The following is a 20,876-nucleotide window of genomic DNA, read 5'->3' on the forward strand; positions in this document are numbered from 1 at the left end:
CTGCTCCTGCCGCTACATCGCTTCTTCCTTCGTTCTCCGAACGTCACAGGGGGGAGAGAGAGGAACGCCGCCTTGAGCTCCCAGTTGTTGTTTCTTTTCTTTTTTTTGGATGTGTTGAAATAAAGTCGACCACCGTGCGGGGATCCGGCACTAAGACTCTTTTATTATTCCAATAATATGTATATCGAAGTGATAATCACTGAGAAACATACACGTGTGTAATCCTGCGTCCCGCTGTTGTGCGCGCGGGCACGGAATTGTACTAAATATCAATTGCACTCTTAGTCGAGTTCTCGTTTGTAGTAAAAGTTAAAAACCTATGGAGCTGTGCTCTGATTCCGCAAGGCTCGCGCCCGCCGCTTGCGATTCTATCTCATTGCGGTATTTTTCTCTTAATTCCCATCCCCCCCCTCGTCGCGCATCATCACATGACACTTACATTGCTATTATATTCATATTGCGAGTGGCTGTGAACGGCTGTTCCACCTTTCCGCTTCGAATTTAATTACCCCCCCTCCTCCCCTCCCCGTTTCACCCGTTCGAGACACCGAGATCACCGATCCCCAAAACTGAAGTTATTCCCCTCCTCTTTCTTCCGCTCTCTTCGCAGCTGTCAACGATGCGGAAGTCGTATTCGATGGATCTTCTCTCACGGTAACAGCAGCGAGTAAGAGAAGTTTCACACAATTTGTCTTTCGCACATTACAAAAGTCATGTCGCATACATCTCGCGCGCGAGGACCGCAACCGATTCGCGTATCCCGACGAGCTCGGTCTTCGACGTGCTTTCTCGAACGCGAGAGAAAGGGACCTTACAAGTCGAATATCACGTTTCGTTTACTCCGCGAATAAACGTAAAAAAAATCATCGTAGCACACCCGAATCTGAGCACGCACGTCGTCGTCTGAATCGCCGAACTCGACGATGATCGGTCTTCGCGTACTATAATATACATTATTCGCTCCTGTTACGCGACGTGTCTACGCGCCGAGATGAGAAAAGTGCATACGACGAGACAAGCGCCGTCGCCGACGTTTGATCTTTCGCTTTCTTCGGCGAGGATGCGCGCAAACTCTCCGTCGTCGTCGTCGTCGTACATACGTACGCGTCGTGTCGTGACGTAATGTATAATTTAGCATTACAAATTCATTGAATATTATCTACCTGTATACTTAGTCGTATAATTACATGTACGAGTAATGATTCCATACGTTTTATGCACATGTGTAACAGTAGATTCGTCGGAACGTTATACATTCTCCGAGATAAATAGTGCGAATAGCGCAATAGTAGCTTCACGTCTCTCTCCCTCTCTCTATCTCTCTAATTCCTTCTTATCGACGCTTCTAACTCATCTTCAGCGGATCGAGAACAAGCGGACTTGTACAAGCTTAACGTAACAATAATCATTTCTGTGAATGCAAGCAGTTCCCACTTACGGAGGGAATTAATAATAATTACGTAGCGACGTGTAAAACAAAAGCAAAGAATATCAACGAAATAATGTATCTTACATACATACATACATATATACATACATACACACACACATATATACAGATATGTGTGTCTATGTGTGTATATATTTAAGCACATACGCCAGAATGTCTCGATTCGACTGCGAAAATGGGAAGCTTAATGCCTACGCCTTCTTATCGTCAAGTGAGCATAAAATATACGTATACATATATTATTATATATATGTATGTATGTGTGTGTGTTTGTTATGTGCTATCTTCCAGTGTGAGACGCGAAATATGCAGATAACACTAAAAAAAATCAAAGAATACGCCAGTTTCTCGTTTATTATATTATTATTATTATAGCGCCTAGACACATTGTCTTATAAAACATAAATCGCTAAAAAAGCGACGATTCACTTAAATATATATAAATATATTCATATGTTCCGTTGTTTTTTTTTTATGTTATACGTAGGATTCAGTTTTGGGGAACGGTAATATTGGGCTATATTCTCTGGGCGTACATAGCGAACGTTAAGTATATCCTTTTAATCCCAAGTTTCGTTTTCTCTTGAAGTGGCGTTAGGTATAACGCCACTTGTTCCAGCTTGGAAATCAAAACATACTTAGCGCTCGATATGCGTCCATCATGGGCCTCTGAATCGCATAATTTGTCTAATCGTCTCTCTTGATCCAGTTTTCTCGTTTTTTCCTTTTCTGCTTTTTTTTTATATAAAAAAAGTAGTGCACGATATCGGTAATATCCTATATATATATGTTTTCATACGCAATGTAAAATGTGAATGATACTTGATGAAATGACATTATCATACATTTATGAGAGAAACAAGTGTACGTGTATGTACTATATGTAATGTTCGTGTATGTGTGTTTTTAAGGAAATATAAAATCCAGCTGCCTTCTCCAGTGTTTATTTTTTTCCTTTTTTTAAATATGAATGCGTATTTGTGAAATTGTGTTCGTGTTTACTCACGAATCCTTCTATATATACATAATAACGCAGCTAACGCTTCATACATGCGTCATCCTTCTTCGCACCCTTTGATACTGCGTCTTAGGATTTAGATGTTTTTCTTTTTTTTTTTCCGCACAAATTCGGTGCTATATTTTCCTAATTCACACGTACGTAAATATAAATTTCTACCTAATAAACAAAACAAAGTTACGATACATGGCCCTCGCGCTCGCGCAAAGACTATCCCCCGATCGTGTTTTGCTTTCTCACGCTTTCGCCATCTAATTTGTTCGTGATCTCGCTCGGGAGACAGACGGCTGTCGTACACAGTATAGACGAACTCGGCGAAGTGACGCAGCTAAAACAACAAATCTGCTTCGGTGGCAAATGCCAAGCACGTAATCGGCTACCGGGGTGTCGACGAATTTTAATTGCACACCTCTAGGTATATATATAGTCGCCTTTCGTCGACTAATTTATATGATCGCGCGAATATCCTATAGAAAATATGTTCCCACACTCTCACATTTATATTTTGCTATTGTGTATTCGTGTAAAAAATTCTGAATTTCTCACATTCTTTCTTTCGCTGTATTTATTTTTATTTCTTTCCCTTTCCTCTCACTTTTTCTCCTCTCTCTCTCTCTTTCTCTCTCTCTCTCTCTCTCTTCCTCTCTTTCTCGCCCGATCAATCTCGTTTAGTTTTCCGACTTTCCTAAAACGCAAAATTCACTAAATACAATGTCAAAGGGAGACATCTTCTCGTAACGTACGTGACGACGAACTCCCACGAAGTTAAAAAACGTAGTCGGGCCCCGCCATGTCTATTGCCCATCTAAACTTGTCCCTCTGGGTCTTGTTATATATTTTTTCAACCGGCACGTTGTGCTTCTTACACCTGAGGACAAACATAATATTTACAATATTACATACAAAAGACGAAGGCAGGGATGTCTCGCAAAAAGGTGTCGCGTTGATATGCACACACACACACACACATATATATACATTAAGTGTATAAGATGTGAATGAATTAAATATAATGAAGTTACTAAATACCTACCATGCGACGGAAATTCTAGGATCAAGATAATTCAGCTTGGAGGTACCCAGCGCGATCTCTTTGTTCTCTTCTCGATCGGTTGCCTGGACCTCCAACTTTGTTAATTGTTCTTTTAATCGTTCTAATTGTTTCTTCTTCTTCTCGTATACTCTGTAAAGTTATCGTGAAGATATCGTTAACATTGATATGAACGGGCACGAGAAAACACGAGAACGCGCTTAACGTAACGCGTTTAACGTAAAGTGTTTTCTGGACGTAGGACAAGCGTATCATCGATCAACGTACATCTTTTCTTTCACCGAACCGTGCTTCGCATCCCGTTTGGCATCCTTCACTTGCAATTCGGCCTCGGATATCGTCTCCTTCTTAGCCTCTATCTTCGCCTTCAGGTTCTCCATTGACTTTGCGTGCGTCTTTGGTACGGAACGCTGATGGTTACACAGTATGGCGACGGCGCGATTAGCTCTGTTATACGACAGGATCTTCTCCGCCTCCGTGTCGTTGGGATCCGTGAGTTTGTCCAATTGTTGTTGCAGCGTCCACGACGCGTTGTAAGTTCTGAATACTTTAGCGGTGAGACCTTCCATCAGTTCATTCAGATGTTTGTTCATAACAGTAGTGTTGAGCCGATCGAATAAATCATCTCCGGGAGATTTGTTCTCCATAAAAAGTTGAAGGTTCTTAAAAACGCGTTTCTCCACTGGCACTTCGTTATAATACCGTATAGAATCTTTACCTGTGAAATTAATTAATTTCGTGACAATTAAATGAGACTGTAAACTATAGAAACATAACAAAATCAAAGTTTTGTGAAGTTGAAGGAAGCTTAGAGAATACAAATCGAGAGTAAGTTCTTGCTCTTTTCGGTTTCAAGGTTTCGATTTAATTATTTAATTTTCTCAATTTTTAGATTTACTTATTTATATATGTTGAATGTGTTTATATACTCAACATTAAAATATTACAAAAAAGAAATAACACGCAATTAAATCTTTGTCTCGTCAATCATTGTTTGTTTGTTTGAGGAAAAAATTGTCTTAAGGCTCTCCAAGAATTATATACAACGAAGGTATATACGAAATTTGTAATATAAGAAATCTCTTTGTCTTCAATAAAATATTTTTTGAGATAAATAATATCAAGACAGAAAATCGAGTCGATAATTACCTAAAAAGTCAAATACAACTATGTAGTCTTTCCCATCTTTTTGCTCGTGCAGCTTTATATGTTCCACCCGCAATGAGCAACAGCCTACAGTGTCCGCCTGATCCTCGTCCTTCTCATTACCAGCCCTAAGCGCCAACTTATCGATAAAGTACAAGGCGACGGCGCGTTGCCTGATGCGCATTTCCTTACTCTTCCAATCTTCGCGGTACTCTGCGCGAATTTTGTCGATTGACTGCGCCAGTTTCCGCGCTGTTTCGTATTTCTGCCAGTCTTTCTCGCCCTTGAGCTTGCTGGACGGGTTCAGCATCACGTACTTCACCTGGCCTTGAATATTCTCCGTCCAGGAAGCGAGCCAGGTGACGTTTGGATCGTGTCGCACCTCTTTCCACTTGTGACCAGCTGGCGGCTTCGGTATGTTGGAGTTTTTCGAGCAGTTGATCAACACATCCTCCGGCAGCACTCGTTTCTTCAGCTTGCCCATCTTTGGATGCTCGCCACGGCCACGGAATAGGCCTGGTGGCTCGATCTTGAAGTTACCGATCTTCTCCTTGTGACCATCGATGACACAGAAACCGTACTCCTTTTGGGTCTCCTCATTCTTCTCCTTGATCTTCTGCTTCTCCTCTTTCGTCATCGCTTTACGCTCTTCGCTCTTTTGCAAGAAGTACGTGTGCATCTCCTTGAAGTTGCACTTGGACAGATCTGTGATTTTGGCACGCTCCGACTCGGTCATTACATCTCGCCAGTCGCCAAAGAAGTTACTGTTAAATGCAGGCTTGGTGGTATAATCGTGGTCCAACATGCGCGCATAAAAGGTCGCGACTTCCTCTGTATCTTGGCTCAGTTTCATCTCTTTGCCATTGTAATAGAATTTCACCGTAGGTGGTAGAGGCTCATAGGGCGGAGCGAAAACTGGCCCTTTGTGCTGCAGGAAGTGCCATTTTGTGCCGTCGCTCTTCTTCTCCTCTTCCCACCTAAAAAGAAATAAAAGAATGTTCACTTAATATTGGACTACCATTAAATATTATAGAAAAACAAAGAACATTAAGCTTCACAATGAAGTCACTCAATTGTTGTGTTGGCTAAATATATAAAATCGAACGCTAATAACGTGACGGTCATAACCTTAAGATAAGCTCATTTCCCTTCGTCATGTGAGTATAACCGCAATTGTTCCCAACACCGAATAAACGCTTCATTACTAATTGAATCACTAAATTTCTCACTGGAATTCTCATTATATGATACTGTCATTATTTTTTTTCATATTGCAATACATAAGTAGAATCGATACACGATACTGCGAGGAAGCACAACGTGGAGAAACTTAACGTAAAGTTAGGTTTAAGAATAAGGTTAAGTTAGAAGAGATCACGTGATCGTCCGAAGGTGATACTACGGGGCTCCAATGAGCACGTACCATTTCCAAACTTCGGGCTCCTCCTCCTGCTTCTTCTTCCTCGGGCTGGGAGTCTCTACTTTCACCGCTTTCGTGTTGTTTTTCTTCTTCTTTGGTTTCTGCATCAAACATTTCAATGATTAATATCCAGTTTAATGTATACAAGTAAAGTGGATTTTTCCGGTGTGAAACAATTTGTATTTTTTTCGCAATTACGATTACAATAACATGTTGCGCATACTTCTTCGGGCTCGTCGGACTCTTCGTCGTCGTCATATTTCCGTTTCTTCTTCTTGGCCTTCGGACTGGTTTTCTTCGGTTTCTTACGCGTCATCAGCGGCATGTCTTCCTCGTCGTCCGAGTTGGCCTTCTTCCTCTTAACACTTGGCGATACCTTAGACCTCGCAGACTATGTTAAATGTGTATTCAATCGAATTATAATTGTAAATTAACACCGATCAAACAATAAAATAATAAAGAAATAATATTCAAACATCAGTGCGATTAAAGCGATATTCGATTCATACCAGTGGCTTGTCCTCCTCCGAATCGTCTTCAGTCTTTATCGTAGTGTTATGGAGATCCGAGAGTCTGGTATCGTTCCCGTCCGTCGAATCCATGCTAGCCTCTTCCTCCTTTGGTTCTTCCTCGTCATCCTCTTCCTTGATGTAAAGCGGTTGCTCGCCACCGCTATCATCATCGTCATCTAGATCCAATTGCGTCATCGGTTCCTGCAAAGGAGTGTTCTACTTTAGTACTTCGTTTTTTATCTCCGCAAAAGCGCACAATCGCAAGCGGATAATCACTTCTTTTATCTGCAGCTTTATGTTCGGGTTGATGCGCAACCCTTCGTTAATCGCATGATTTATCTTCACCATCGGCTCTTCTTTCGGCTCCTCTTTTATTTTCACCTCCTCCTTCACATCTTTCTCCTTTTTCTCCTTGTCCTCGCGATGCTTAGCTGCGAACAAAACGGCACGATTAAAGAGATCGAAATAAAACGTATGCGTGCAATAATGGTGCAACACCATGCACGCCCTTGATGGATCAACTTACATTTGTCTTTATCGTGCCGATGGCGGTCTTTGTCCTTGTCTTTCTCATGGCGATGCTTGTCTTTACTGGACGACGAGCTGTGCTTGTCTTTATCCTTGTCCGATGAACGATGTTTTTCCTTATCGCCTGAATGAGAAGTGGAATGTCTCTCCTTGTCTTTATCCGACGAGTGTTTTTTGTCTTTCTCTTTATCCTTTGAGATGCTTCTATCCTTGTCCTTATCTTTATCACGCGAGCTAGAATTCAAGGAACTATGTCTATGCCTATCCTTATCCTTACTCTTCGAACTATCCTTGTCCTTGGTCGAGCTATCCTTATCCTTGGAACTGCTATGATGTCTAAAAGAATTATTTGTGTATTCGACGCACAGCAATAAAATGAACAACAGTATATAATTTTCACCTGCCCTTCTTACCTGTCCTTGTCTTTGTCTTTAGAGCTTGACTTATGATGATGTTCCTTGTCTTTGCTCTTGTCCTTATCCTTGCTAGAGGAACTGCTGCTGCTGCTTTTATGTTCCTTCTCTTTGCCAGATGAACTCTTCTTCTCCTTGTCTTTATCCTTACTACTGCTGTCATGCTTCTCTTTATCCTTGATGGAACTGGAACTATGTTTATGTCTGTCTCTGTCTTTATCCCTATGTTCGCTTTTGTGATTCTTTTCTTTATCCTTGCTTCTGTCTTTGTGATCTGACTTGTGAGACTTTTCTCTATCTTTGTCCCTATGTTCGGACTTGTGTTCCCTCTTTTTGTCAAAGCCATTGGACATCCCATTGATATGAGTATCTATTGAAATCATACGATGTAAATATAAAACTTATACCCAACATACACACATGTACGTAAACTTATATATATATATATAATCAAGGTTTTTCTAGGTTTTGTCATTGTCAAATTGTACACACTACATATTACCATGCACACACACTACCAATTAATAGTATGGTTGTATATGCTTAAACAAGTTTATTTAATAGAGAATTTATAGATGTATAACACTTATGGAAATTATTTATCTCTATTAATTAAAACAGCACAAACTTTCTTAGTTACTTGATATATAGTGAGACATTATGAAATTCATTTATATATTTACCGTTATGTAACACTTATGGAACTTATTTATGTCTATTAATTAAAACAGCAAAATTTCTTGATTACCTGATATATAGTGGGACATTACGAAATTCATTTATATGTTAATAATACAGTCTTGTGCAATACAAATTTACATCAAACTTTATGTAAATTTATGTAAAGTTTGACACAGCAAGTTAAGCCAGAAATATAGCAAGATTCGATTTACAGAATTTAATATTATAAACAATATTCCGTGTATCGGTGTGAACATTGATAATCTAATCTCTGAGAAAGTGGATTCAGCTGAAATTTTAAAGGCAAACATGTGTTGTGAATTTTCTTCTTCTGAAAGAATATTTAAGAATGCGCGCGCTTTTTTAAGTTCGAATCGCAAGTGATCGAACCATTTTCGTAACATCGTTCGTAGGCATCCGAATAAATATGAAATGATGTCGCATTGCATCTCATTAAACACCGGGAAATTGGAAATTCTAAAATCGCAGCTAGCCGAAGAATTTTTTTGCACATCATCGCTACATCCGGTGGATTCGAGAAAGAAAAGGATGAACCGCCGCGCAGGAAGTAACCACGGTTGGGGCCGTGTCGCTCTCGAACGCATGGACGCACGTGTCCAGAGAACTCCGGATCAACAGCGACAGCGACACAGGATGCTCGCTGTGACGATCGTCGCAATAACCGCAAATCGCATCGCCGGAATTCGATCGTCAGTCACAACACGCTCGCTTGCTAGCTAGCTAGTTCGCTCGCATGGTGCGGTGATTCGTTCGCGCGGCCGAACGAAAGTACTCACCGTTATGATTCCCGGCCGCATTAGCGATCTCTTTGGACCGTTGCTTATCCTAAAACAGAGAAAGTCCATGAGTCGAAGGACTCGAGAGAGAGAAGAACAAGGGAGACGCGCTCTATCTCCTCTCGCAGCCTCGGCGACGCGTCGACTCAGTGTTAACACATCGAGCCACGGAGGCATTCTCGGCTGTCTGGCGCTCGCGCCACGCACGGCACAGGACTTAGCCGCAGACGCCATTTTGGGACTTAGAAAAATTTCGCGTCGTCGATGCTGTAGCGTGACCAAGAGGCGAGAGTGCTCACGCGACCGAATATCGCAAAAACGTGCACCTACGTGAACGCGTAGGCTCGCGTATACGCGAAATATACCACTCACCGAGTCCGTGGTGGCCAGCGACGCCGCCTGCTCGAGCTCCATTTCCCGACGCAGACGTGTGTGTACGGGAAGGCCTGTGGTAGATTCGGTCGACCAACGCGGGCGAGAGAGGCAGTGGTGATGAAGAAAGAGCAGCAGCAGCGACGGTAGAGGTAGCAGCAGCTGCGGTAGCCAACGGCAGTGCTCCGCTGTCGCGAATTACCTGGCGGGATTCACGTAGCCGCGGGCGACGTCCGCCGCGCACGCGATCCAACCCCGGGTATTTACAAGAGTGTCGCGTGCGAGAGCAAGAGACCTGACTTCGCGGTCGTACACGAGAAAGAAAGATTTTGCAGACCGTCCAGCAGTGCCCGCCGTGCTTCGGCACTCTACACCTCCACCATCCGTCCTATCTTCCCTACATCCACCGTGCGACTGGCTGTGGACGTCGCGCGCGACAGCGCCCCGCGACACAGTCCAAGTATCAGAAACGCGCGACTGCGCATGCGCCCGTTCGCTCCGCCTCTTCGATCTCCGAAGAGTGTTCTCTCTCGTCGTGTCCGCCAGACGCGATTCCAAACGACACGATCCCCGTGCCTCGATTCCCGAAGTCATTCACCGGCGGAGTATCGAAACCGGTATAGTTTCCACGAGTTCGATCGCCCGAGACACGGGCTGTCGCTCCGTGTATATGTGTGTGCGCGCGCGCGCTCGGAAGCGTTGCTTCGTACACACAAAGTCTGAAGTCGGTCGCTATTGCGCGCTCGAAGCGCACCACTCGCCCGACGCGGCAGGTTTGAAAACGCGGGCGAGTTCAAGCAGTTGACTCTCTTTCTCTCTCTCTCTCTCTCTCTCTCTCTCTCTCTCACTCAGCGTAGACTCGTCAGGAGGGACACATTTTCTGACTCGGTGGCGTTTGGAAATTCGAGATGTTTATGTCGGCTCTTCTGGAAATATTTCCTTGCCATGAATTTACTCTGAGAGGAAATTTACTTGGGTGTACTTGGCGACGAATGTACGAAGCCGCGTGCATGTGAGAAGACCTTGCGCAGGTCGTCATCGCGTGCGTTTCTACGACAAAGCGCAAATGCGAACGCATGATGATGACGGAATTATATAGACTGTGATTCCTCATTAAACTCACCGGTCGGTCTCCCGAGTGAGGGAATCTTATTTTTTTCTTTTTTCTCTCTGAGTCAGCTCTTTAGATCAACGGCGGAAGAAGCAGGAAACGGCAGGACGTGACGTCTCGTGTGTGAATCAGGAAAATGGAGCTTTGTCGTAATTAAGGTCTTTTATGACGAATGCTCTTATCACTGGCAGTTTCGAGTAAATCGTCGATATAATTGTAAGATAAATAAAAATACAGAGTTTCTTTTATTACGATGAAGCTTCACTGCGAAAACGCGATAATTTTGTAATTACCCTCCCCGTTTTGATTTTGCTCGAGACGTTCCTCGTCGTCCTTACGAAGCGACGTCGTTACCTCTGGTCGATTCAACTTCAATTCGATAAACGTCAAATCGATTCTACAAAGTCGATTGACATTCGATCGAATTATATATACATTACGTTTGATCGTACTTGTAATCTCTGTAGCATTGGCGCGAAGAAATGTATCTTTATTCTTGTTACATTGAAAATACAGGCAAATGATTCTCACCGTGAAATGATCTCTCTGCGAAATGCAATCTGCGAAAATTGTTGCGTTTGCACGAGATGCAATTCTTTCTGATGAAAAAACATGTGAAGGGTGTGTGTAATATTGTATGTACTACATGTGTATAATGTGATTTACATAAGAGATCGAGTATATGATAAACTTCATCTATTGTGTATAATCAGTCAAAAAATTGAGATTACAGAATGTTTAGTGAGAGAAACTGTCTTGCATTTGTCGTCTTAATAGAAAAACAATTTCAGAAAGGAATCACTGTTTTGTTACAATAATCTGACTAATTAGCAGAACGCAAGTTTTTTTATTACGATATGTTAATATCTCTGAAAAATTCGTTGATACTCATGTCACGCCTTGAGAAAATACTTCAAATCGATTTGCAATTCGATTTTCATAAATTAAGCATATATATTTATAAATTATATATTTTAATTAAGCATATATATAAGCATATATGTGCACACATATATAAGCATATATATAAATTATATGTTTTAATTAAACATATATATATTTACAAATTATATATTTATAAATTAAGTATTTTACAAGTTAACCCTTTGCGGTCGAGTGTCGGCAAATAGCCGCCCAAGCCTTTTTACCGTTGTGGACGCGTGTCGGTATATAGCCGCCCAATTGAGTTTACAGCTGCGGAGACGTATTATGAAGCGGCTCGCGTACGTCTATCTTTCTGAACGATAACATACGCATGGGTATAGTAGACTAAAGAGTCAAGTTTCCTTTGAAAGAAATTTGAGACCAACGCTCGCTCGTCGGGCGGCTCCGACCGCAAAGGGTTAAATATACATCACTTCGTTCACTTTTATTTAAATACCTGCGTTTGCGGCATTTTCTGCGGCAGTTATTGTAACAAAACAAATTTCTTTTCATAATTGATTATCATATAGCCAAGAACGGAAGTTAAAAGAATGCTGAAAAGCCGATCAACAATATGTCAGATTGAACATCCTTCATAGACTCAATTGATACTCCACAGATACTTTTAATTAATTTTGTTTTCATCATAAGTGGCTCCGACAAGTTTTACACAAACTTCACGCCACATACTCCGCCTTTCCCTCGCTGTTCCAGACTGTCTTCATCTTTCGAAATGCGAACACTGCATACAACGCTGCAAAAAGATATCGTCGATATAGTGTTCGAAATTCTAACTTTGTTTGGGGTTTTTAACTATACTCACAAGTGACATCCCATTCCGACTGCGAGAGGGTGCCGATTTTACGATGATCAGGCAGGTTCTGCATGTACTGAACGGCGTGCTGATAATCCTGCTCCGAATTGCCGAGCAGCGGCACCTCGTGAAACGGCGGATACGTTTCTAACGCTTGCATGTTACCCAACAGGGATCTGCCTTCGTCCTTGAAACGTTCATAAAACGTATCGAACCTTGAGACAGATAAATTTCGATGAACAATATTACATACACGGAAACAAGACGTAATGCTATATTTTTTGTTTAACAGCATATTTGAATGTATCGAGCGGAGAATCATTTTGCGTCTCATATCTGCAAGGAATTTATGAAATTGATATGGAGAAGCATCCCCCACGGTCGTCACTCACATAAAACGCGTGCGCTTCCTCAACGATCTTATTTTCCATGAGCAGAGCAGTCTCGTCAACCATTAGTCGCCGTCGTTGTAAACTGTGTACATTACGAATAAATGCGACGTCTTCTCTTACCTTTCGAATGCTACCAACTCGAGACCGTTCTTCAAAGCCAATTTACGTAGGGTGGGCAGATGCACCAAGAACTCTGGGCAATCGACCACTCCCTCCAGGTGGAAATTATACTTGGCGCCGAAAAGCGGCGGTCGTTCTTTGTCTTCGCATAAAAAGTCGATGCTATACACGTCATTGCCGAATTTGTTGTCGTCGCATTTCTGCCACCGGGAACTGTTGCGTACAAATCAATGAAAAAAAAAAAAATATATATATGTGTATATATATATATATATGTATATATATTCTGTATATATATATATATATATGTGTGTGTGTGTGTGTGTGTGTATGTATATATCATTTTCTGTATATCGATAACATCTCGCAGACTCAAACGTACACCAAATCATATGCATCCGGAATGGTGCCTACGAAGAAGCCTCCTGGCCTCAGAGTCTCACTGGCGTTTCTCAGCATACATTCCGCCTGTGACAAGGACTCGAAGCTGTAGTGGAACGCAAACTGACAGCTCACAAAATCCAGCTGCATGCTGGGATCCTTATACTTCTCCCTCAAACGAACCTGAAACACTGCTGTTTAACAAAACTCCATTGGCGAGAACGTTTCCTCGCTGAGCAAAATCGCGACTGACTTTCCAATTTATCGGATACATATGTATGTCTTCTACCTTTGTGCAGTCTGCTGTAATGAACTCAGCAGTATAAATAGGAGCAAAACCTCGGTCGTTGGAACTCCTACTCGTCATGTCATTGTACCGTTGTTGACATTGCTCTAGGGACACCTCCGCTATATCCGCGCAAATCAAGTGTGTGATGTTGGCTTTCTTCCATTTGAGTAAATCACCACCCTTCCCACAGCACATGTCCAATACCCTCAAGGAGGCACCGTGATTTTTAGTTTGTTTCACTTTGCCTATGTACTCATCTGTGTGCGAAATACATATGATAAATTGGTATTCCCATTTTGTAGAAATAACGGATATTACATTCTTAGAAACTGATAATCACTTATGAGCATGCTTTTGATCCAATTGTTGAAATTTCTCATATATACAATCCGACTTTGATTTCTTTGTCGTAGACCTTTCTCCTCCAACGCATTATAATGTTCAGCAACTGTTCGGGAATGCAGCCGATCCTGCATGGCGGGCGGTCTGGTTTCCCGGCACTGGCGTTCTCGCGGTCGGCGAGGCGCACGATCTCTAGGCGAGTGTGGGCGAGTGCGTGACCCTCAGTGCTGAGAGATTCAGAGAATTTCCGGGCGTGCGCATTGAGCAAACGCTGTGGGAGCCTCAGTACCGTATTAATTTAAAGGTATTTTATCGCCCGTAAGATACTATGGATTGAAAATTGCAATCGCATATACCGTAACAACACGAAGCGGCTTGGCCGCAACACTGGAGGCCCGACAACCAGTGTTGACAACTCTGAATTTTAAAATCCGTCAAATGCTTCTCCAAAAAACCCCAGAAATAAGCTAAAATTAATAAATGTGTGTGTGTGTGTATGTGTGCACGCGCGTTATGTATACGTGTGCATATGTTTTTAAGAAAAGAATTAAAATAAATACATAATTAGTTTTATTGTTGATTAATTTTATTCATAATAATATAATTATATTATATTATTGATACAATATCGCTTTTATATATATATATATATATTTATATATATATTTTTCATATTTCATTTTATTATAAGCAGTATTATATACGCGGTATTACCTACTTTCAGCAACTGATGTCTTCTTATTTCTTTTAGGAAAATCAATCTTCTTTTGACAAAACGATGAAGTAAATGGAGCTGATGCTCTTATATGTTTTCTACTTTTCGAATGGTTATCAATGTCAGTCAATTTGGCAGTAATAGTGCATTTACACCACTTACATGTTGCTCTTGTTGGGTCATCATCAATAGGTAAGAGCCAGTCTTTGAATTTATCTGACTTTAACCAAGCCAGACGAAATTTTGGTTTATATTGTGGTGGCATCTACATATATTGGGAGTATGCAAAAGTTTCCGCCGTTCACATCTAGATGTCTCCAATTATATATTTCGCAAACATTGTTATCTATATTCTTCATATTCTTTGTTTGTTGACATCTGTCAACAATAATCAGAGAAAAAAGGTTTTGTTTTGCGAAAGTTACATATCTTTTTACACCGTTAAACATGTCGAAATACGAGCCAACAAAACGACATTTGCGGGAAGTTTTACTTTTCCACTTTAATGTGAAGAAAACTACCGCAGAAACTCATCGAATACTTGTGGACGCTTATGGTGAATCTGCTCCATCAGAACGAACATGCAGAGAATGGTTTCAAAGATTTAAATGTGGTGATTTCAACGTTGAAGACCGTTGAGCGATCCGGAAGGCCAAAAGAATTTGAAGATGCCGAACTGCAACATTTATTGGATGTTGATTCGCCTAAAACCCAAGACGAGCTCGCAGAAGCATTGAACGTTGACCAATCAGTCATTTCCAGACGCCTCAAAGCTATGGGGAAGATTCGAAAGGAAGATGTGTGGGTTCCATATCAATTAAAAGAAAGAGACATTGAGAGGTTTAGTTGAGAGATTAGTCACGTGCGAAATGTTGCTTGCTAGACAAAGATCAAAGTCGTTTTTACATCGAATCATTACTGGTGATGAGAAATGGGTGTACTACGACAATCCTAAGCGAAGGAAATCATGGGTTAGTCGTGGAGAAGCATCAGTGCCGAAAAGGAACATCCATGGATCGGAGATTATGCTCTGTATTTGGTGAGATCAGAAAGGCGTTTATATTATGAGCTTCTCAAACCAGGCGAAACTATCACTGGTGATCGTTATCGACAACAACTCATCAAATTGAACAGAGCAGTGCAGTTGAAACGACCACAATACGCCGACAGACATGGTAAAGTGATATTTCAACAATGTAATTACGACAATGCGAGACCACACGTTCACAAATCAGTCAAGGAAACATTGGAATCATTCAAATGGGAACTTCTACCCCACCCGCCGTATTCACCAGACATTGCTCTTTCTGACTATTACCTTTTTCGATCAATGACCAGCAGCTTGGCAGATCAACACTTCACTTCTTTCGAAAATTGCAAAAAATGGATCGACGATTAGATCGCTTCTAAAAGTGAACAATTCTTTTTCAAAGGAATCCATGCTTTACCTGATAGGTGGACAAAGGTTGTAGCTGCCGAAGGACAATATTTTAATTGATTTCATTTGATTGATTTCATTTTGTTCTATAAATAAATGAGTTTTTCAAGCGAAAAAATGGCGGGAACTTTTGCATACTCCTAATATCATAAATGTAGCAAAATTAATCTAAGTTAATAATAGCAATAATATAAGGTATATAAAATAATAGTGCAGAAAGATATTAAAACAAGTAATAATACTTACGTTCAAGTCAAACTTATGAGTTGAGAAATAAGCTTTGTACACCACAAATAAATGATCAAGTATTGTTATTTCCTATTATCTATTATGTAGATAGTTCAGTATCCTCGCAATCTTAGGGCTCTCACAGCTAGCGTAACGCGACACGCGATATGCAACGCGTGATATCCAATAAGCGTACAATTATCAAAATAGCAGAACGATCATTGAATATCGCGCGTCGCTTGTCGCGTGCCGCGTCGCGCTGGCCTGTGAGAGCTCTAAAGGCTCGTCTACATTAGCTGTAAGAGTAAGGCTGTAAGGTTGCAAGACACGAAATGAAATATTTTCATTCGCTGACAGCTTACGTTACAGCCTTACAGCCTTACTCTTACAGCTATTGTAGACGAGCCTTAAAGGTCATTCTACAATACGTGTCGTAAGTTGTAAGTCGTAAGAATTGGCGAATCACAGTCGATTATTACAAAAATAATCAGCTATAACTGGTCAGTTCTTACGACTTACAGCTTACAACACCTATTGTAGACCAGGCCTTAGGCCTAAACACAATACGTCGTATGTCGGAGTCAGATGTCGGAACGCAATTCATAGTCCAATGAGAAAAACTCGTTACCGGAAAACAAACTCTCTTATTGGACCATCAACTAAGTTGCGAGATCCGACTCCAACATACGACGTATTGTATTTCAGGCCTTATGCTGCTTCCCCGTGCGACGTAAACCCAGCGGCACACGATGCTTGTTTTCGTGCTGGATTGCTTGCTGGATGAAAATACTGCGTTTTGATTGGTACATTTCCGAAGATGGATGAAAATGCACCAATCAGAACGCAGTATTTTCATCCAGCAAGCAATCCAGCACGAAAACAAGCATCGTGTGCCGCTGGCTTAAGATATGTAACTTGTGTTAAACCGCGTCAGCAAATCAAATCATTTCAGTTACGCAAATCTGTCTAGTGCAAGCATACATAAATTTAATCATGCAATGTTAAAGTAATATATATTATTTAATTATAATTAACTCTTTTCAATAACAATAAATCACACCTAATAACGCCTCATTCAAATTTAATAAAAAAAGTTAACTTATTTTGGAGAAAAAATCCGCCGTTTCAATTTTTAAAAAATCCAGAAAATACGTCAACAGCTAAACCACAATTTTTGCACGTTAAGCGTTATTTAAAAAAGCTAGAAATGACGGAAAATAAGCCAAGTTGGCAACACTGTCGACAACTAACGGTGTGTTGGATAAGCACCTTTCTCGAGCATGTGCATCGAGCACACCAAAGAACACACAAATGTGCGTGCAAGAAGCAGTGCTGTCAGGTGCAATATATTGCGACGCTACAGCACATGCGTGAGATGACGTAGCTCCCTGTTTGAGTGAAAGTCTCAGTATCGTATCTTTTTTAAAATATTATAGCGCCCATATTATACTATGCATTGAGAATTGCAATCGAGTAAATTAGATAATCTAAATCGTGGTTATTTTAATTGATCTGATAGTAATTCTCAATCTATAGTCTAATATGAGTCTAATACAAATATTATGTAACAGTTACACAGTTGAGTGAAAAATTATAATGTTAATGTAACGTAATTGTTACTTAGTATCCACTGGAATTATAATGTTAATGTAACTGATATTTAGTATCCACTGAACAATATAATATAAGATAAGGCACTCGCGCAAGAAACACGGGAAAACTACACTGGAGCCTGGAAGACAGCTGTACCGCGATTCTGTAACTCGTTAGTGGAGTTAACGACAGTTTCGTTATTGTTGCGCAGCTTTTCTACGGTATACAAAAGCTGCGCAACGATAACGAAAGTGTCGTTAACTCCAATAACGAATTACAGAATCGCGGTACTGATCGAATAGCGCGGGCTCCTTCATGGACCCTGCGATGCGCTTTATTGCCGTCATGGGCATAGAGTACGTCATCTCACGCATGCGCTGTAGCGTCGCAATATATTGCACCTGACAGCACTGATAAGAAGACGGATGATGCATTTACAGCGGGACTTTGCAGGGAAAGGGGCCGTAAAGAGGGAGACGAGGATGAATTCTGATTTGACCCTAAGGGCAAGAACATAGGCTTTTGCATAACACATAATACATAACGCAAAGAGAATAAACCAATTAGTTTTCTTCATTTCCCTCCTCAGGACAGCTCTGGCCCTTAGGGCCAGAGCACAGACTTCTGCATAACGCATAATACACAACGCATAAGAGAATCAACCAATCAGAGTTCTTCATTTCTGTCCTGAGGAAGGAAATGAAGAAAACTAATTGGTTTATTCTCTTATGCGTTATGTATTATGTATTATGCAAAAGCCTGTGCTTTTGCGCTAAGAGTAAGGGCAAGAGCACAGGCTTTTGCATAACACATAATACATAACACATAAAGCCAGCGGCATACGATGCTTGTTTTCGTGCTGGATTGCTTCCTAGATGAAAATATTGCGATTGGTATATTTTTGGAGATGGATGGAAATACACCAATCAGAACGCAGTATTTTCATCCAGCAAGCAATCCAGCTCGAAAACAAGCATCGTGTGCCGCTGGCTTAGGAGAATAAACCAATTAGTTTTCTTCATTTCCCTCCTCAGGACAGAAATAAAGAACTCTGATTGATTGATTCTCTTATGCGTTGTGTATTATGCGTTATGTAGAAGTCTGTGCTCTGGCCCTAAGAGGTCTCCATAATCTAGCTTTTGGCGAATTTGCATCGTACTTTGTATCGTCTAACGATTTTTATTGTTCTTATTGTTATTTAGTAGGTCCAAAAATTAAAATTAGGTTAGATTGTGAGTGCCTTATCGCAGCGATTTTCAAACTTTTTGTTTATGAGTTCCTCTTTATACAGAGTGAAGCAACTGGGAACCTCTCAATCAAAGACGTTTGTGGCGTTTCGCGAGAGATCGAACGACTGTTTACTGTGATAGTAGGACAGCACGATTATATATCAATTGGTCGCTCATGCGGATTATGTGTGACAAACGGGAGAGTGGGAAAAAAAGAAGCACGAGGTGAATGCATTTTATGCTTCTTTCGATATTTCAGGAAAATAAAGTAGAATTTGTTGCACGAGAGGAATCTCGCGTATACTCGACTCGTGCATTTATTTGCCACAATGTTGCCACTACACGAGCGACGATTCGCATGAATGAAGACGTGAATTTCAATGTATGCGATTGCTCTGCAGATGTTTATAGGTGGGAGAAGCGTCTAGAGCACGTTGTTCTTTGTACAGACACTGTACAAAGTAGTGTTACTGATTTGCACCTATGCAATGGGACATTGTTATGAAGGATGAAATTATTGTAAACTACCTGCAGCAGTGTTGTTCTCTGCTAATCAGCAACGCTTACGCTCTCATCTATTATCTGATTTAGATTCGAGTTGAGTGATGCTCTTATCTGGCGGCTTATCTAAAATTCAATAAGAATCCAAGATAAATAATATTCTGTTTCGTTGCTATCACCAAGCACAGTAAAAACGTTTATTCGTATTTCGATTGCTCCAGGAATTTGCTTGAGAGAAACTGAAATAAAGAACAGTGAGAAACTCTTTTGTTCATCTTATCTATTTGTCGAAGCAAGGGTGAAATCGCATGCATTGCATTATTATGGACAATTACTCGACACAGAACTTTGACTCCTGCATGGTTGCTGCAGCAAATCAGCAACATGACATTTCCCAATCTGTGAACAGTCAGTCACAAGCTGAACAAGCACAGACTCAAGGGAACCATGATGAGCAACAACAACAGCAACAGCAGCAGCAACAACAGACAAAACAAACGCATCAGGATCAATCGAACACTCAACAAAACATAACTCTTACTCCCGTTAGATTACCTGCTATATTGGATGGAGAACACTTTACAGTGACTAAGGTAGAAAACAGTAATGTCACAGTTCGTTGTTCATATTGTCACAGATGTTTGAATGGAAACCTGAAGTCCACTGGGAATTTTCTTAGTCATATAAAGGTAAATTGTAATACATAAAACTGAAATATAAAATGTATGATTTTTATTAGGTTTATTTTTCATGAATAATGTTATTTTTACAGCGTGTGCATCCATTACTAGTTGATAAAATTAAAGGTAAATCTAGTCAGAGGAGGCCTGCTGTAGTCTATGTCGACTCAGCATTAAACGACAAATGTTCTGACAATACACGAGTAAAGCGCAATAAATATAAAACTGTGAGTATATGATTTGTTGCTCGTACTTTCGTTCGTATTACCTCGATCTTAAATCGAAAACTCGACGAACGTATCTTTTTTCCAGGATGAATTTGTGATTAACAAGGAGGAGTCTTACGATCAACCTTCAGATTGGAATGACTCGTTTACTCGTCGGCATACTGTTGAAGAGCAAGAGCCAGTTACAGATCAGATGCGTGTCACCACTCACAATTCATTCGTAATGGAGGACGAATACGACGCGATCGGCCGAAACGTAGCTGCAAAGCTCAGGAACATGCGTATGGATCAAAGAATAATAGCAGAGAAGTTGCTGAATGACATTTTATTTGAAGCCCAACTTGGCAACCTTAGCAGAGAGTCGAACATTCACGTATGAAGAATAAGATGAAGATATCTCGTACAAATGGCTATGCTTTGTTTTGTGCAATTTGAGTTTTTAATAAAATACAACATATATGATATATTTATATTTTATATATAAATTATATATGTATATATGTG

The 20,876-nt window shown here is 40.8% G+C and overlaps 3 protein-coding genes across 6 annotated transcripts; 1 reads left to right on the top strand and 2 right to left on the bottom strand.

Annotated features, from left to right (window-relative positions):
• Positions 1–143: 143 nt before the first annotated feature.
• Top1 (DNA topoisomerase 1) lies at positions 144–9,826 on the bottom strand. Of its 3 annotated transcripts, none has more exons than XM_011141815.2 (12): positions 9,389–9,826; positions 9,017–9,065; positions 7,539–7,908; positions 7,124–7,461; positions 6,874–7,028; positions 6,595–6,798; positions 6,309–6,461; positions 6,089–6,186; positions 4,669–5,642; positions 3,787–4,237; positions 3,502–3,651; positions 144–3,336 (listed from the first exon to the last, which is right to left on the bottom strand). In XM_011141815.2, exons 1-12 carry the CDS (start codon positions 9,428–9,430, stop codon positions 3,234–3,236), a joined length of 3,087 nt encoding a protein of 1,028 aa, XP_011140117.1. In that variant the 5' UTR covers positions 9,431–9,826; the 3' UTR covers positions 144–3,233. The 3 variants fall into 3 exon arrangements, with proteins under 3 accessions (XP_011140117.1, XP_011140116.1, XP_011140118.2); XM_011141814.3 differs by having other exon boundaries at positions 6,309–6,476; XM_011141816.3 differs by lacking the exons at positions 6,089–6,186; positions 6,309–6,461; positions 6,595–6,798; ... (3 more) ...; positions 9,017–9,065; positions 9,389–9,826 and adding an exon at positions 5,794–5,984.
• Positions 9,827–11,686: 1,860 nt separating this feature from the next.
• Rnmt (RNA guanine-7 methyltransferase) lies at positions 11,687–14,099 on the bottom strand. The gene is made up of 6 exons (XM_011141817.3): positions 13,760–14,099; positions 13,420–13,676; positions 13,132–13,313; positions 12,750–12,962; positions 12,247–12,452; positions 11,687–12,177 (listed from the first exon to the last, which is right to left on the bottom strand). The coding sequence occupies exons 1-6, from the start codon at positions 13,893–13,895 to the stop codon at positions 12,101–12,103; spliced, it is 1,071 nt and encodes a 356-aa protein (XP_011140119.1). The 5' UTR covers positions 13,896–14,099; the 3' UTR covers positions 11,687–12,100.
• A 4,668-nt stretch (positions 14,100–18,767) lies between these two features.
• On the top strand, positions 18,768–20,847 carry LOC105183573 (probable serine/threonine-protein kinase DDB_G0280133). 2 transcript variants are annotated; one of them, XM_011141820.3, is made up of 4 exons: positions 18,768–18,936; positions 19,027–20,154; positions 20,238–20,372; positions 20,458–20,847. In XM_011141820.3, exons 2-4 carry the CDS (start codon positions 19,774–19,776, stop codon positions 20,749–20,751), a joined length of 810 nt encoding a protein of 269 aa, XP_011140122.1. In that variant the 5' UTR covers positions 18,768–18,936; positions 19,027–19,773; the 3' UTR covers positions 20,752–20,847. The 2 variants fall into 2 exon arrangements, with proteins under 2 accessions (XP_011140122.1, XP_011140123.1); XM_011141821.3 differs by having other exon boundaries at positions 18,815–19,189; positions 19,366–20,154.
• The last annotated feature ends 29 nt before the right edge of the window (positions 20,848–20,876 follow it).

Source organism: Harpegnathos saltator, unplaced genomic scaffold (assembly GCF_003227715.2).
Source record: "Harpegnathos saltator strain DR-91 unplaced genomic scaffold, Hsal_v8.6 scaffold63, whole genome shotgun sequence".
Classification (NCBI taxonomy): Eukaryota; Metazoa; Arthropoda; class Insecta; order Hymenoptera; family Formicidae; genus Harpegnathos; species Harpegnathos saltator.